The sequence below is a fragment of the Ruditapes philippinarum genome, unplaced genomic scaffold (assembly GCF_026571515.1).
Source record: "Ruditapes philippinarum isolate M1 unplaced genomic scaffold, ASM2657151v2 ctg313_1_1_1_1, whole genome shotgun sequence".
NCBI lineage: Eukaryota > Metazoa > Mollusca > Bivalvia > Venerida > Veneridae > Ruditapes > Ruditapes philippinarum.
The window spans coordinates 425,018-442,742 of record NW_026860654.1 but is presented as its reverse complement, the minus strand read 5'-3'; the positions used below and the strand labels follow the sequence as shown (position 1 = coordinate 442,742).

Genomic DNA, 17,725 nt, shown 5'->3' with positions numbered 1-17,725 from the left:
GTTTGGTCAGCTTTTTTTTATGCCAGTTCCCCTTTTGATTTTGGGGTTAATTTGGCCCAAATTGAAGGGTTTTTGCCCCTTGACAGGACATTTGGACCCAATTAAAAAATTTTATGGCAATTTTTTTCCCAAAAGTTTTTTTTGTTTTTTGCCTTTTCGGATGGGCCATTTTAAATTTTGGCCCCCGCCCCCTTTTTTTCCTTTGTATCCATAGCTCTGTTCAGTTTAAAATATCCCTTTAGCTCGTTTAGCTTAAAAAGCGGGTTTTTGAAGTGTTTTTCATGTTTCTGACTTGGGTTTTATAATATTTTCCCTGTGGGAACTTTCGGGAAATTTCCCTTGGGGCATTTAAAGGGGTTTTCCAAAATTTTTTAATTCCCTTTGCAGTTTTTTTTTAAAAAAAATCTCATTTAAAAAAAAAAATTGTTGTAAATTTTCCCCTTAATTTTTTGGGCTTTAAAAATTTGGGTTTTTTTATTTCAAAATGGACATTTTCAGGGCTACAAAAAATTCTTAAATTTAAAAATTTAGTGAATTTTGTTTTCTGCAAAAAATGTTGCAAAATAGTCTTAGAGCAGACAAAATTAAATTTCATTAGATCTTAAATCGTGAATTGACCTATTCTAGAAAATCACACGAAAATAGTACCCAACAAATAATACTGATTTTGCAGTATGAATATTAAATAATTTTATAAATTGATTATAGGGAGCAACTGAAAGATTTGTGTCTAGTCCAGAAGAAGTAATGGAGACTATAGATGAAGGGAAATCTAATCGTCACGTAGCTGTAACTAGTGAGTATATCTCTTTATAATAATGCCACCTTCTAGTGGTGTCACAGTTTGCAAAAATGCTAAACGTTTAAACAGCGACTTTATAACTGTGTTAAACATTTAACACACAATACAATTGGATGCAATCAGATGAAAATACATTTAACTTTTTTTGGCTAAAACCCATTCAAACTGATAAACGTGACACCTCTAACACCTATTGTAGAAGTGATTAAAGTTCACAATGTGGAAAAGTTTGTGATTTTCGCAAATTCATATTATTTTCATAAGTTTCAACCAGCATAAAATTTTATCAGCCCAATTTGTATGTCTTTTGGTTACCAGGTGGATATTGGAGAACAAATGACATATAACAATTCTCGATTCTTAAAGTTAAATACATGATATGATTTATTTCAGATATGAATGAACATAGTAGTAGAAGTCATAGTGTGTTTTTAATCAATGTCAAACAAGAAAATACTGAAACACAGAAGAAACTTAGCGGTAAACTGTATCTAGTCGATTTAGCCGGTAGTGAAAAGGTAGGTACACGTTTTTATCATTATTTACATATTTTGGAGCATAGATGAGTGATTAAGGTGATTGACTTCAAACCACTTGCCCCTCACCACTGAGGGCTTCGAAACCTGACAGGCACTTTGGATTCTTTTATGTGCAAAAGCTATCCATTTAGCTGACACGAAACATCGGTGGTTCTGCTCAGGTGGGCATGAAATAATGCACAGAAGGGCACCTGATGTCTTCCTTCACCAGTAAAGCTGCAAAGTCGTTATATGACCTATACTGTGTTGGTATGACTTAAAAAACCCACCCTCCGTGGTCGAGGGGTTAGAGTCCGATGACTTCTAAATCCAGTTACCTCTCTGGCGTGGGTTTCGATCCCTGGGAGATGCTTTGGTAGTTTAGCGCGGAGGAAGGTAGTCTAGTACTGGTGTAACTCTCCAGGAACGATGGTTAGGAAACTACCCGCCTATATGACTGAAATACTGTTGGAAAAAGGCGTAAAATGAAACAAACAAAACAAACAATGACTTAAAACCCAATCAAACAAACAAACAATTTGTATATTTCTGAAATTTAGTCTTTTTATCACTGCACATTTATCATTCATGAAGAAAGACATATCTATGATTGTTGTTTCTACTGTATACAGGTCAGTAAAACAGGTGCGGAAGGTGCCGTGTTAGACGAGGCTAAGAACATCAACAAATCTCTGTCAGCTCTTGGAAACGTCATCTCAGCGCTAGCTGAAGGAAATGTAAGTTTTATGACTACAATATGGATTGATTCTTTCCTGATCAGATTGGTTATACATTATTATGTCACCCAAAATGTTTGGGAGACATTGTTTTTGCCTTCGCTGTCCATCTGGTTGTCCATCAGTCTGCATCAGGATTAGTGTTCTGTACCATCCCTAGTTGTGCATATCACGGCATGTTCCGCTTTGCTGCACAATATGGCCATCAGAGCTATAAATTGAAATTTCAAAGGTCAAGCTACTGGTGGCATTTTAATGAAACTTCACAAGAGTGACCATACATAGTTTTGCGAGACAGATGTTTTTAACAGAAAATTGAAATAAAAATGGTAGAAAGCAGGAACATTGTCCTATTACTTGGACCAGATTATTGTGCCTTTAAACCATTTGTATCAAAGCAAAATTAAATGATGGGTAATATATACACGAATGAATTATCTTACAGAAAAGTCACGTCCCCTACAGAGACAGTAAGTTGACTCGTATTTTACAAGAAAGTTTAGGAGGTAATGCAAGAACTACCATGATTATATGTTGTTCCCCGGCTTCTTATAACGAGTCGGAAACCAAGTCAACCCTTCTCTTTGGACAAAGGTAAGTTGTACAAGTTTACGTTTTTCAGGTAGCTTTATGTCATTTTTGAACTTGTAGGTAAAAAGTTAATAAATGTTACTTAGGGCAGTACCACTTGCCCCTCACCTCTGTGGGTTCGAATCCCGACAGGGACTTTGGATTCTTTCATGTGAGGAAGCTATCCAGCTAGCTTATGGAACGTCGGTGGTTCTACTCAGGAACCCGTTCGTGCCTGAAATAATGCACGGAAGGGCACCTGAGGTCTTCCTCCACCAGTAAAGCTGGAACGTCGCGATATGACCTATACTGTGTTGATGTGACGTAAAACCCGAAACAAACAAACAAACTTAGGGCAGTATTTGCTGAATAAGTTAATAAGCGTAACTAAGGGGAGTATTTGCTGGAAAATTGTTTTTTACCTAAATTTCTTTAATGATATGTAGCTAAAAAGCCAGATAATTACAGCAGAATAGTTATAATAAGTACTTGATCAGTGATTATCATTAATTATTTATCGGTAAATTATGTAGGTAATGCCAAAAAGACTGCTTATGGCTCAAATGTAATTTCGGGTGATCATTTGGTGAATTAAAAAAAAAAAGGAAAGAAAGAAAGAAGAAACAACAATTTAACAAACTTATATCCTATATATCTTGAAATAATATTCCTGCTACAAGAAGGTTGAAGATTATATCTTCAAATCTTCTTGTGGTCTGACATTCAAGCAGTTGAACTGTTTGCAATTTTTTACGTCCAGCATTATCATTAATTGACTTGAATTTTGTAAGATAGGTATAAATCATCTAGAATTGCAATATTTAAGGAAGATAACTCTTGCAGGTCCCGTTTCTTGAATTGCCTCCTATCATGCAATTGACATATTCGTTAATTTTACAGAGCCAAGACGATCAAGAACGTTGTAACTGTTAACGAAGAGTTGACGGCTGAAGAATGGAAAAGGCGATATGAGAAAGAGAAGGAGAAGAACAGCAAACTAAAGGTTATACTGGAGAAATTAGAGGCTGAGCTGAAGGCATGGAGAAGTGGTAAGAAAAAAGTCCAGGGCCCGAGCCGTAACTTTATAGTTTAAACAAATTTATTTTAGTTTGATTGTGTTGGAAGCTATAAGCTTATTGAAACACTCTCGAATCCGTTCCTGGATTCAACCAGTACTAGGCAATGGATGTAAAGTTTTTTGCTGAAGGAAACAACGGCTTGCCCTGACAGAGTTTGAACCCATGAACCTACGCAGTCAGCAATCCTTAGATTACTAGTCTGATGCATAAACCACTCGGCCACGCCTTAACTTTCATGTTTAATAGAGGCTTGATGGCATTTTCATTTATGTTGAGTTAATGGACATTAGAAAAAATGTAGAAAGTATGTAAATACTTCTGCTCTTGGTTGTTTGAAAAATGTCTTACATATTTTGGTTACTGCACAGAACTCTATCTTTTAGTGCTGTTTGAGGTCGATCCTTGGGCAAAGTGATGTTTTCTTTGACATTCGATCTCAGACATTGAATCTTATTGTCATTTGTAACTCACCACTGCTGTTATTTGTCTCCCATGGATGATTTAGAAATCATAATGGGACAAGTTAGTCCGTCTCTTGCCGAGAAATAGGTAATTACTGGTTAGTTGTCCAGGAAAGCTGTTAATGTGGACTTACCACAAAGATACGACCCAAATGTGTGTTGAAATCTGCGTTAAAAAACAAACAAACAAAAAACACCAAAAAAAACCCCAACAAACAAACAAACAAAATTATCATATCCACAAAATCTATTTACAAATATTCATCGCACATCTTACAGGTCAGTCTGTACCAGAGGATGAACAAATCGACATGAAGCGCTCCGTTACCGAGGAGACGCCCAATGCCACGCCCTCAACGTCAATGATTGGTAGTATTACAGGCAGTCTGGGTAACGTCAGTGAAGCGGACAAGCAAGCCTTTGAACAAGAAAAACTGAAACTTTATCAGCAGCTTGATGACAAGGTAACATGCACTGAAATGTTTGAATCCTATTTGGTCAGTATAAAAGGAAGAATTTTGTTTGTTTAAATGAGAAAGGTTATTCTCATTACAGTCAAAATTGGTCAGAAATACAACAAAATATTGCATACTAGTGTATATATGTGTTCAACTGAGGTACATGTTAAAGAGAAATAGCAACAAGCATTAAAACTCCTTGAATGTAGTAAAAACTCCTTGAATGTATTAAAATCTCTTTGAACATATCAAAAACTCCATGGAAGTAAGTGAAAATCCATGAACTTATCGTAAATTTTCCATGAATTTATCAAAGAACTATCTTATTATACCATGAGTTAATATTATTATTTTATATTACAGGATGAGGAGATAGATAAACAATCTCAGCTTATAGAGAAGATGGAACAACAAATGTTGGAACAGGAAGATTTGATCGCGCAAGCTAGAAAAGATAATGAAACTCTTCAACAGGTACTTGCTCTTGAATATCCCTTATGAAACTGTTCAACAGGTACTTGCTCTTGAATATCCCTTATGAAACTCTTCAATAGGTACATGCTGTTAAATATCCATAATGAAACTCTACAGTAGGTACTTGTTATAAAACCATAAACCTGCCGAATTAATGAAATGGATTTTGCCCTGGGTCTAATGTTATAAAGAAATTTTATAGTATAACTATTCAGCAAAGGTTATACTTGATTTAATTAATTATCATTTTAAGGAATAAGTTCGTATTTTTTTACCTGAACTTTGTAGAAATTTATCAGCTGTGCTTGATTCATTTTTGTTTTAATGAATTATCATTTTAAGGATTAAGTTCTTATATTGTCACTGAGCTTAATAGAAATATATCATGTGTGCTTGATTTATTTTTGTTTTAATATTCTAGGACATGCAAAGTATTTCCCAAGATAATGATTCCGCCAAGGATGAGATCAAACAGGTTTTGAACGCCCTCGAGGAGCTTGCCATGAACTACGATCAGAAAGAACTTGAGGTGGAGAATAAGAACAAGGAATATGATGTCCTCAATGAGGAACTGAACCAAAAAATTGTGAGTTTCTAAATAAAGATAACAAGTGTGATGCTTATTAAGAATGAAATGAAGTAATAGTGTGTAGAAATGGAGGGCAAAGGGAATGACCAGTTTTTTTCTTACAAATATATGTTTCTTAACAAAAAAACTTTGATATTTGTATCTTAACATAAAACTTTGATACTCAAATTTCTTAACATAAAACTTTGATCCCTGTGTTTCTTAACATAAAACTTTGATACGCGTGTTTCTTAACATAAAACTTTGATATTCGTTTATCTTAACATAAAAATTTGATATTTGTGTATCTTATTATAAAAATTTGATATTTTTGTTTCTTAACATAAAAATTTGAAATTCGTGTTTCTTAACATAAAAATTTCTATTTTAGGACCAGATCCTATGATTAATAATAATTCTTTATAAATGAAGCTTTATTTTTCAATATAGATATAATGATGCAAATCTTTAAATATGCGTCACATTTTATTTCAAGATAATACTTTAAGTTTTGTATAGACAACTAGATTGTATTTAGACATATTTATAAAATGACATGTTTATCTCTACAGAGCATACTTAACACCCTCCAGTCAGAGCTAGACAATGTGAAGGATTCCTCACTTCACCAACGTAAACGTAACACAGATATGATGATGTCACTACTCCGTGACCTTGGCGACATTGGAACAATCATCGGTGGGGATGCAATTGAAACCAAGGTTCGTATATTGAGGCAGTATCGTATATTAAGGCAGTATTGTAGTTGAGCTGCACATATTCTGTTAAACAAGATGAATTAAACTTAAATGATAGATAGGTTGATGATCAATTCATTTTCTCTCACTTAATTGATACATACTGCAACATCATAATTATTTATGGGGCACTAATTTTCGTGGTTTTCGTGGATAGGTTAATCCACTAAATTAAGATCCAACAAATTTTCTATTCGTCTTCTGTAAGATAATTTTTCATATAAACAATATTAACATTTAAATTTCTGGAAAAAATAAACAGTACACAAATTTAAGTACCCATGAAATTGTTCTTTGTGTGAAAACCACGAAATTTCATGTCCAAGAAATTAAGTGAATTCAATGTAATTGATATATTTTTCTAAAGTTTGATTCTTTTTAAAATAATTCAGTCACTCATAGTCACTTGAAAGCGTGCAAAACTGCAACAAAACTAAAAAGGTTTCAAGATTTTTTTTTCCTATTTCAGATGGCTACGGGTAATTCTGAGAAGATCGAGGAAGAGTTTACTGTTGCTCGTCTATACATTAGCAAGATGAAGACCGAGATCAAGTCACTGGTAACCAAGGCAACACAACTCGAGACTGTGGGTGCAGAAGCTAGCAAGAAGCTGGATGTGGCCGAGAAAGATTTGTCCGATTGTAAACTACTGATCATTCAGGTGAATTATTGTTTTAAAATGACCTTACAGTTTGAATAAGTGTGGTGTCTGTGGCCAATTTATGATGGTCACTGAGTTTGAATCAATGTGGTTTATCACAGGCATCATTTTGATTCTTTTCACAACATTAAAGAATTTTTATGTAAAGAAGTTATCCCAAACATTTTTTTATTCTTTTCATAAAAGATTTTTATGTAAAGAAGCTATTCCATCTTTGGAAGGTCACTGGCTTGACTTCAGTGACCGTTCCTGTTTAAAATAATGCACAGAGGGGCACATTATGTCTTTCACCACCATGAAAACTGGGAATTTTTCATATATGAACTTAATGTAGTTAAAATCCATCCATATAAAAAATAACTCATGTATGGAAGATTTGGCCATCATATGTATAAGCCTCATAAGATAAAGTTGTTGTTTAAAACTGTTGACTTATTAAGAGGTAGAATGTGTGGACTGAAAGCTCAGTCGGTAGGGTCATGATATGGTATTCCAAGGGTTGTCCCAGTTAGGCTGCACGTTTTTCTCATTCTGAAAAATTGTTAATAATTTACTTGCTTATTAACCTTACCCACTTAAATTACTTACTGATTTACTTAACTTACCTTACTTTCTTACTTTACCTTCAAAGAAATTGTTAATCTGACATTGGTAGATATGATTTTTTCAACCATTTATTTGTTCATTGTAGCATGAGGCAAAGATGAAATCTCTTCAAGAGACAATCCATGATGTAGAAGCCAAGAAGAGGCAACTTGAGGAGAATGTGGACAACTTGAATGAGAGGCTAGTCGCAGCATCAGCTGCAGGTAAACATATTGTCTTCTCACTTGGTTAAACTTGTTAGTTTAGTTTATACATATTTATTTTAGTTTGATTGTGTTGGAAGCTTAAAACTTATTGAAACATTCTAGAATTTGTTCCTGGAACCAACCAGTACTAAGTAAAGAATGTAAAGTTTCTTGCTCAAGGAAACAATGGCTTGCCCCTGATAGGGTTTGAACCCCCGCGGTTAAACCTTTTGCTGCCAGAGCTGTTAAATTAAGTGTACAACTAAGAGGTATATATGAATTAAAATGTATAAATAATGCAGGAATTTATTATAAACAGAAATTAATCAATTGATGCTCATGGAATGGAAAAATGAAAAAAAGTAATAAAAAAATTAAATCTTTTTCCAATGTTAAACCATAGATGTAGGGAAAATGTTATACATATCTGTAAATCACATTAAATATTTCAAACCTTGAAGATCACTATCAATAAAGATAATTTTTGAGTGAGGTGGATATACTCCTCTTGTAGGTAAAAAAGTTATTTGAGATATATTATTGGTTTCGGAAAAAAAATTGTCATATACAGGTACAATATATGTTCAGTAAACTCCACTTATAATGATTTCAGTTATAACAATATACCACTTATAACAATGCTTACTTATATCTTGAATGTTGTTTTCAAATAAGTTGCCCCTCAAATATAACGATATAAATTCAGCGGTCCCATGAATATGGTTATAAGCAGAGTTTCTGTCAGTTATGAGAAACTTACTTCAAACTTCTGCAGAAAGAAAAATAAAGCAGAGTCAACTCATATGTAATAATGATATGTCAATGTAACACCTAAAATATTATGTCGACATATTGAAAATATGAAAACTTTTCTTTTTGTTTCATTTTTCAGAACAAGTGCATGAATCTGCACAGAAAGATTTACAATCATCTGTTGAGATGCAGAGTTCCCTCGAGGCTAAACTCGAGGCCCATAGAGAACAACATCAGAAGCAGATATCTAGTCTACGAGACGAGATCGCCGTCAAACAGGCACACATGGATCAACTTAAAGAGTGAGTTAAATGTTTAAAATTTTTAGGGAACGATATTGACTTACATGTGCCAGCAGTAAAGTGGTGGGTCAGTGTGTATTTCCCAGCAGTCTGATCTGATCTGAAAATTAGACTGTTGGTAGCTTAATTTTAGTAATTTGTTAATTGATTAACCTGTAATTAACACAATGCAGTTCCAAATCAAAAACAAGTAATGACCGTCATACTTAAAGCTTACAGAATGTTTGTGGTTCTACTTAAGTGCCATTTTATGCCAGAAATAATACATGGAAGGGCTCCTTAGGCTTTCCTTCAACATAAAAGCTGGAAAGTCACCATATGACATACACTGTGTTGGTACGATGTAAAACCCAAACTAAAACACAAATACAAAATATAGAAAAGTTAGGCATAGATGTACAGTCAAAACAGAGCTGCAGGAAAGTATTGCAGTATGAAAGAATTAATATACAGTCTAACCCCGTTTATTCGAAGTGCCTGGGACTGAATATTTACTTCGAATAATCGATGGGTTCGAATAATCGAAATCCGAATATTGTGATAGACGAAAACTACGCAACTTTGACGAATCGTAGTAAAACTACCGTTTAAAACACATTTATTATCTGTAATCAATTGAGAAAAATAAATATTAAAGAAAAGATGCGTAAAAATTATTGTATTGACATTGAAGACATAAATACTTGCATTTTATTCTACATTATGTATCGCTTCGTTTCGCGCAAAACCTTGATAATGGCCGTGTTGTCACTACGGTATTTACAGCTAAACTCTGGTATTTTCCATTAGGAAAAAGGCTCTTATGTAGCGTTTTGGATGTTTTGACAAATTTACATATACGGTATGTATGAAAAATATTGCTGTCATCTTCAAGCAATAACAGTAACAAAATCGGACACGGTGCATTGCTTTTCATTTTCGGAAATTAAAGTTGATTAAAGAACACAAAAAGAGCTATTATCACGATTGTCTAAATACATGCATGACTATTGATGTTTTTCACAAGTCGACCAGTCAGCGAGTGGATCTGCGCCATTAAGTCTGACTTCGAATAATAATTAGGCTGGCTTCGAATAATAGGTGTGAAATTCTTTCATAATTGTATAGTCGGGACCGAAATTTTACTTCGAAAAATAGGAGGTATTCGGATAATGCATTTCGAATAATACGCTCGTATTTATATTGATTTATATAGAGATAAAAACGGGACCGTCGATCTACTTCGGATAATGCCGGGTATTCGAATAAAGGGTTGTCGAATAACGGGGTCGGACTGTATATGACTATATGACACAGGGTGGTGAAAAAATGTGCAGCCTGATTAGGTTTAAACTCAGGACCTTTGTAATACGGTTCTGTGACTGTACAAAATGTGCAATTTGGCCTCTTGAACATTTACCTACCTAATTAAAGACTTGTTCTATGCCATGACTTATTTGAAATCAGAAATTTCATTCTTAAGATTTTAACTGGTTCAGGATTTTTGTAGCATACTTACTTTACATACTGTGCAATATCAAAACATGTTTTCATAAAAATTTACACAAGAAGCAATCTTTTCTTATTCAAAGTATTAAATTCTCTTTATTCTGATTGGTAAATTATTTCCATCACAGCACCAACCAGAAGTTGAGTCTTGCCCTGGAGAAATTACAGGGTGATTACGACAAACTGAAACAAGATGAGACTGAGAAGAGTGCCAAATTGGCCGAACTCTCGCAACAGATTGACAGACGTGAACAAGCCGTCCTTGACCTTAAGGGACTTGAAGAAACTGTGGTATGTTCTCTCTACATTTTTATTGTCATTCATTTATTTAGAGAGAAAGTTATCTGTCTTACTTATGGATAGTCAACGGTTCTAACAGTTTATCCTGTACTTGCTTAAAGTGACATTATGTCCATCCAAGGGTATATAGTGAGTGAACGGGTGAAATAAAAAAAATTCCATTTTGCCATATCTTTTAATTCAATAAGTAAGTTCACATAAACAATAAATAATGCAGGGATCAGGGATCCAAATGAAATTTCTGTAAATATCCATTAGAATTTACCTATAATGCTAAGTTTACAAAAAGAGTGGGGCAGTCTTTTTATATTTTAGGCAGATTTATAATTTTATCCTAAACATTTTCCAATATCAACTGTTGGTCAATCACCATTTTGACAGTCAATCTTTTGAAATATATTGTCAATTCAACTCAACTTGACTATGAAAATATGAGCATAATGTTACTTTAAAATATTGTGTCATGTTATCTCTAAAGTCATCCATCATCCACTGTTATATTTTGAGAGCCCCTATATGATCATAGTAGAGTTTATGCAATTTTAAACATAGTCTTAAGCATATGTTAAATCTTTCTTTGTCTGCATATTTAACCTATCCAAACTGGTGTCTTATGAAGATAAGTGCTTGTTATCAAAGTTGAGGCAGTTTAAGCTCATTGTCTATCTAGGTTGAAATGCAGACATGGTAAGAGGAAAGCCCTGCTTAATGTTATTAAATAAATTTAAAAAAAACAAACAAAAAACCATTTTCCTTGAATGATTTGTTTATTTTGAATTTTCTATAATAGTACATAATTTTAGTAAATTTATTTTCTGTTTCAGGCCAAGGAGTTACAGACACTGCATAATTTGAGGAAACTGTTTGTACAAGATCTACAGAACAGAGTTAGAAAGGTATAATGATAATAATAGTGACTTTTCTTTTCCACCTGTGTAAAGCCAGTCAGCCTGCATGACAAACTTACAATATTTCAACTTAAATATGAAGTACTAAATATAATGAGAATATGCCCTATGATAATCACAGCATTATCACTTAAACTGTGGCGTAAGAGTGTGATAAAGCCATTTAATAAAAATTTAATAAGAATGATATTACACGACCAATGTTTGGGTTATAGAGTGTCAATGAAAAAATGATGCTATTTTACTGAAAAAGTTCCTTATTTTGTGTATGTAATAAATAGAATATAATATTCATGTAGGTTCATTACTAGATTTATTGAACTCGTTAAGATAAATAAAAATATTTTAATGTAGACGATGAAGAAAGGGGAAGATGACGATGATGACGTAGGTGGCAGTGCTGCACAGAAACAGAAGATCAGCTTCCTAGAAAATAACCTCGAACAACTCACCAAGGTCCATAAACAGGTTTGTTTTTACTGTGAATTCACTTAATTTTGTGGGCATGAAATTTCGTGGTTTTCTGGTTCTTAAATTTGTTGACTGTTTATTTTTGCAAAAGGTAAAATGTAAAAATGTGATGTAAAATAAAATCTTACAGCACACGGGGGAGGAAGTGTTACACGAAGGATGGAGTTCTTATGATAACTTGTTCAGGAGTTCTTGTGATAACTGTCACGGAGTTCGTCGGAAAACATCTGTATATACTACAAAAACACTCGTTAAAATGGTTATTTTCATGGTTATCATAAGAACTCTGTGACATCTTCAGAGTTATCACAAGAACTCTGGGACATTTGAAAACTCGGGTATAAATCTGTTAGCCGGTGCTTTATGATTGCAATTTTGCATTATAATTAGGTAATTATGTATTGCAATGATGAAGACCAGAAATAAACAGGTCAAAACTTGTGAATTGGCAAATAATTTGGAAATTTTACTGAAAACTATCAGATTTGAAGCAAGAGGCCATTAAAAATGGCATGTGAATTAGTTTTTGACACATAATACAAGATGTTAGACAAGCTTAATCATTAAAGTTTAATTTAGCATCTAAAACTCATTTTTGAAAGATGAAAATAACCATTTTTAACGAGTGTTTTTGTAGTATATACAGATGTTTTGTGACGAACTCCGTGACAGTTATCACAAGAACTCCTGAACAAGTTATCATAAGAACTCCATCCTTCGTGTAACACTTCCTCCCCCGTGCAGCAGATGAAATGAAATTTTGTAGGATCTAAAATTTGTGGCTTGACCTAACCACGAAAAACCACAAAAAAATTAGTGCCACACGAATAATAATGATTTTACAGTACTTCACTTTTTCTTGAACCTTAAGGCCTTATTTTCAACAACAACTTTTAAACAAGTTTGTAGTCCATACTTTTTCACATAAAAGAATAAACTTTCACGGATTTTAAGTTCATTTTGCTAAAAAAAACATTTAAAATACATTATCAATTGGATTCATATTTGATGTAAATTGTATCAAAATATTAAAGTTTGCCTACAATTGACTGATTAGTTATTATATGCCCTGAGTTAGGCAGTTTATATTTTAAACCCTTAATCTGCTTGCATTAACTGATTGACAGCCACTGTGACCAGTGTAGCCAAAGATCAACCGGCACATCCATGCCAACTGATCAAGTCTGCACTGTTTGCATTCCAAAGAGTACAAACTGTGAAATTTTCACTAAAAAATGATGAATGTTTTGTGTCCAGATTGAAGGATGGACAAGTTTATTTCATATATTTCGCATTGTGAGGATTAAGAAAGATTGACAAGTCCATTCAATATATTTAGCTATACGAGGGTTAAGATTCAGTAAACATTGCTTATATCTATTGTAGCTTGTCCGTGACAACGCTGACCTCAGATGTGAACTACCCAAATTAGAGAAACGTCTCCGAGCAACCATGGATAGAGTTAAGTCCCTTGAATCAGCTTTGAAGGACGCTAAAGAGGGAGCCATGAGAGATAGAAAACGGTATGTCCGTGGTTAATAAACTGTAGATTAGTCTTTTAATTTAAGGCTGTGTATGTTGATTAGAAATATAAAATTTTTGTTGTGATTGTATAGTTAGAAAAATTCAAGCACAATTTCCCCCCATACATTTGTAAAAATTTTATAGAGACAGTAATGTACAGAGAATGGTAAATTTGAAGACAGCAGGAAAATTATTATAGATTTTTATGTATTGTATAAACAAAGTGTGAATAGTGTTTTAGAATAAGTTCAAAATTTTAATCTAATTACCTCCCCTTATATTCTGTAATTTAATGGTAGGGTTATGTATGAAAACTTTTGGACTATATTATTATTGCATTGTTATTTAAATGTCATCATAACTTGATAGATAGGTTCATGTTTTCTTCTTTTTAGCTCACCTGTCACAAAGTGACAGGGTGAGCTTTTGTGATCGCTTTTCGTCCGGCGTCCGGCGTCCGTCCGGCGTCCGTCGTCCGTAAACTTTTACTTTAAATGACATCTCCTCATAAACCACAAGGCCAATTTCATCCAAACTTCACAGGAATGTTCCTTTGGTGGTCACCTTTAAAAATTGTTCAAAGAATTTAATTCCATGCAGAACTCTGGTTGCCATGGCAACCGAAAGAAAAAACTTTAAATATCTTCTTTAAAAAAACCATAAGAGCTAGAGCTTAGATATTTGGCATGAAACATCTTCTAGTGAGTGTCTACCAAGTTTGTTCAAATAAAAGCCCTGGGGTCAAAATTGGCCCCGCCCCGGGGGGTCATTGATTTTCCCTATATATGCATATAGTAAAAACTTAAAAAATCCTCTTTTAAAGAACTCAAAGAGCTATGGCTAAGATATTGAGCATCAAACATGTTCTAATAGGTGTCTACCAAGTTTGTTCAAAGAAAAGCCCTGGGGTCAAAATTGGCCCCGCCCAAGGGGGTCATTGATTTTCCCTATATGCATATAGTAAAAACTTAAAAAATCTTCTTTTAAAGAACCAAAAGAGTTAGAGCTAAGATATTTAGCATTAAACATGTTCTAATAAGTGTCTACCAAGTTTGTTCAAATAAAAGCCCTTGGGTCAAAATTGACCCCGCCCCGGGGGGTCATTGATTTTCCCTATATATGCATATAGTAAAAACTTAAAAAATCTTCTTTTAAAGAACTCAAAGAGCTATGGTTAAGATATTTAGCATCAAACATGTTCTAATAGGTGTCTACCAAGTTTGTTCAAATAAAAGCCCTGGGGTCAAAATTGGCCCCGCCCCGGGGGTCATTGATTTTCCTTATATGTGTATAGCAAAAACTTAAAAAAATCTTTTTTGAAAAAACCCAAATAGCTAGAGTTAAGATATTAAGCATGAAACATCTTTTAGTGAGTGTCTACAAAGTTTGTTCAAATAAAAGACCTGGGGTCAAAATTGGCCCCGCCCTGGGGTCATTGATTTTCCTTATTTGTGTATAGCAAAAACTTAAAATCTTCTTTGAAAAAACCCAAATAGCTAGAGTTTAGATATTAAGCATGAGACATATTCTAGTAAGTGTCTACAAAGTTTGTTCAAATAAAAACCCTGGGGTCATAACTGGCCCGGCCCAGGGGTGTCATTGTTTTTAAACTATATGTGTATAGTAAAAACTTAAAAAAATCTTCTTTTAATAGCCCAATGAGCTAGAGCTTAGATGTCAAGCATGAAACATCTTCTTATGGGTGTCTACCAAGTTTGTGCAAATAAAAGCCTTTGGTTAAATTGGCCCTGCAACGTTTGGGGGGGGGGGTTTGGGGGGCCTATATACAGGTGAGCGACCTCAGGGCCATCATGGCCCTCTTGTTTATATAAACCTTTTTTACATCTTTTGTGACCATTTTTCCATCGTAATGTTAAATGTTTTAAAGTAATATCATATTGTTAAAACTGAAATGACTTATGCAGTTTAGCCAGTTTGGAGGATGCTTCACAAAGGAGGTATAATGAAAGTTGCACTTTACCCACACATTTGTCAAACAATAGTAGATAAATTAGGAAAAATAGTCCCTGAAATTATTCCTGCACAATGAAAAAAATAAAATGACGAAAACCGATGATTTTTAATGTATTTCTAGAAATACGTACATATATATAGATGACGACCTGAACTGGATAGAAAATGAAAATATAGCACCTTATGTCATATGTAAAAAATAACTACCTATATAATACAGTGCCGTTCATAAATATCTTTACATCTGTTGGTAAAAATGATTGCTTTTTGTTGGTTGATATACAAAGTATAATCCATTCTAGATAATTTTATTTATTGCATTAGTCCATAACTTCAGCAGTTGTAAGAGGAAATAAAAAAAAAAAAAAACCTTTTAAATAACATTAATTTATTCACATTTACAAATTTCTAAGGAAATTGGAAATGGTAAAAAATTATGCCCATAGGTAAGTTCTTAATGTAACCACCCTTGGCATGAATAAAAAGTTATTCTCTCTAGCATGGAGTTGAAGAGCCTCTGACATTTTTTAACACTTATTGTTTTCCAAATACGGTATCATGGAAGTTCCTCTATATTTAAGTTCATTGTGTGCTTTCTTTAAAAGATAACTTAAAAGATTTATTAATTTATAAAAAACACGAAAAATAGACGGATTTTACTGCAATAATTTATGTATTGAGAAACAAAATAGATTTGCCTAGAAATGTTTTGGTAACTTTTTCTGTGAAAAAGAATTAAAAAGGTTATTTCATGAAATATTCTTAGTTATACAAAAAAGTTCATACATATTACCAAAGTGTAAAGGTATAAATGGATGGCACTGGGTTTATAAATATTTTATATTCATTATAACATACAAATTATAATTATGTATAATTTCAAATGTATATATATACACAATGTGTATACAGCAAAGTCCTTATGCTGCCATATATTTTACCCAAGTGAGCGCTTTTTAGCCAGCGGCGCGTTTTCAACCTTTCCTTCCTAATATTCAATCAACCTCTCCCATTATTTAAAATTAGAAAAGTAATTAACAAAAAATAACAAGAGTTTCAGCCTATTAAGTGTTTGCTACACTATTTCAAAGTTTTAAATTATATTCGTTGTCAATGTTTACTCATAGTATACAGAATCTTTCTTTTGTTGTAATTGTTTACAACCTTGCTAATTAAGTCCTGGTCTGCTGCCAGTAAACATTTTCCACCCATGCAACCAGTGGCAGACCAGTGCCTGTGCTATAGGCTGCTTACTTCATTAAATTTAGTCATTGAAAAAAAATCCTTACTTTATTGACAGACAGTTTTTGGACAGTTTCAAATATCAAAGCAGGACAAGTTCATTTTACACATTTAGCAGGTAAGTCTATTTTATACATTTAGTAGGCTAATGGTTGAATATAAGTACATTTGTACTAAGATTTATTATTTTGAACGTTTCAGATACCAGCACGAGGTTGACAGGATCAAGGAGCACGTGCGACAGAAGAATCTCGAGAGGAGAGGTCATGCTGCTCAGATAGGTATGCTTGACTTGTAAAAATAATCTTAAAGATATACTATGCTCGTCCTTGAGTAAAATATTTTAATCACAGAAAGTTATTGAAATCTATGGAGTTCATACCGAAAATGTCTAATTTGAATAAAAGAATGAATAATGTATAGGGAGCTGTATTAAGTAAAGTTAGTCTTTTCTTAAAAAAACCCCAAAAAACTGCCAGTTTTTTTTTTTTAATGAACTATACATTTTTATATTGTGACAAACCTATCGATGGTTTTTAGGATTTTAAACATAATCTACTTTGTGTGGTAAGTTAAAACAATGTCTATTTTATATTCTACAAAGAGACTTTGTAGCAATTATCATTATTTTCTAATATCAAATTTTTGAGCATAGTACATCTTAATATTAGGCCTAGTGCTTTTGATAAAGAAGGTTTTTTTCCTTCAAACAAACCATGTTCCTTACATTGATGAAATAAAACATTATATACAATATTTGTGTAAAACATATACATTTGTTTTTTCAGCAAAAGAAAAAAAAAAAGAAAAAAAAAAAAAAAAAAAAAAAACCCCCCCCCCCATTTTTCGCCCTGGAAAGGACGTCAATCCTGGCCAAACTGGTTGC

The 17,725-nt window shown here is 33.3% G+C and overlaps 1 protein-coding gene across 1 annotated transcript in view; it reads left to right on the top strand.

Annotated features, from left to right (window-relative positions):
- LOC132712921 (kinesin heavy chain-like) overlaps positions 1-17,174 on the top strand; it is a 32,316-nt gene extending 15,142 nt beyond the window's left edge. The window contains exons 8-24 of the mRNA XM_060695356.1: positions 709-796; positions 1,196-1,320; positions 1,953-2,057; positions 2,503-2,651; positions 3,528-3,676; positions 4,447-4,631; positions 4,989-5,099; positions 5,521-5,685; positions 6,240-6,389; positions 6,895-7,086; positions 7,778-7,895; positions 8,770-8,932; positions 10,549-10,711; positions 11,545-11,616; positions 11,983-12,096; positions 13,486-13,622; positions 17,041-17,174. Coding sequence (XP_060551339.1) covers positions 709-796; positions 1,196-1,320; positions 1,953-2,057; positions 2,503-2,651; positions 3,528-3,676; positions 4,447-4,631; positions 4,989-5,099; positions 5,521-5,685; positions 6,240-6,389; positions 6,895-7,086; positions 7,778-7,895; positions 8,770-8,932; positions 10,549-10,711; positions 11,545-11,616; positions 11,983-12,096; positions 13,486-13,622; positions 17,041-17,137 — 2,283 coding nt within the window. The 3' untranslated portion in view covers positions 17,138-17,174. The remainder of the gene's footprint in view (positions 1-708; positions 797-1,195; positions 1,321-1,952; positions 2,058-2,502; positions 2,652-3,527; positions 3,677-4,446; positions 4,632-4,988; positions 5,100-5,520; positions 5,686-6,239; positions 6,390-6,894; positions 7,087-7,777; positions 7,896-8,769; positions 8,933-10,548; positions 10,712-11,544; positions 11,617-11,982; positions 12,097-13,485; positions 13,623-17,040) is intronic.
- The last annotated feature ends 551 nt before the right edge of the window (positions 17,175-17,725 follow it).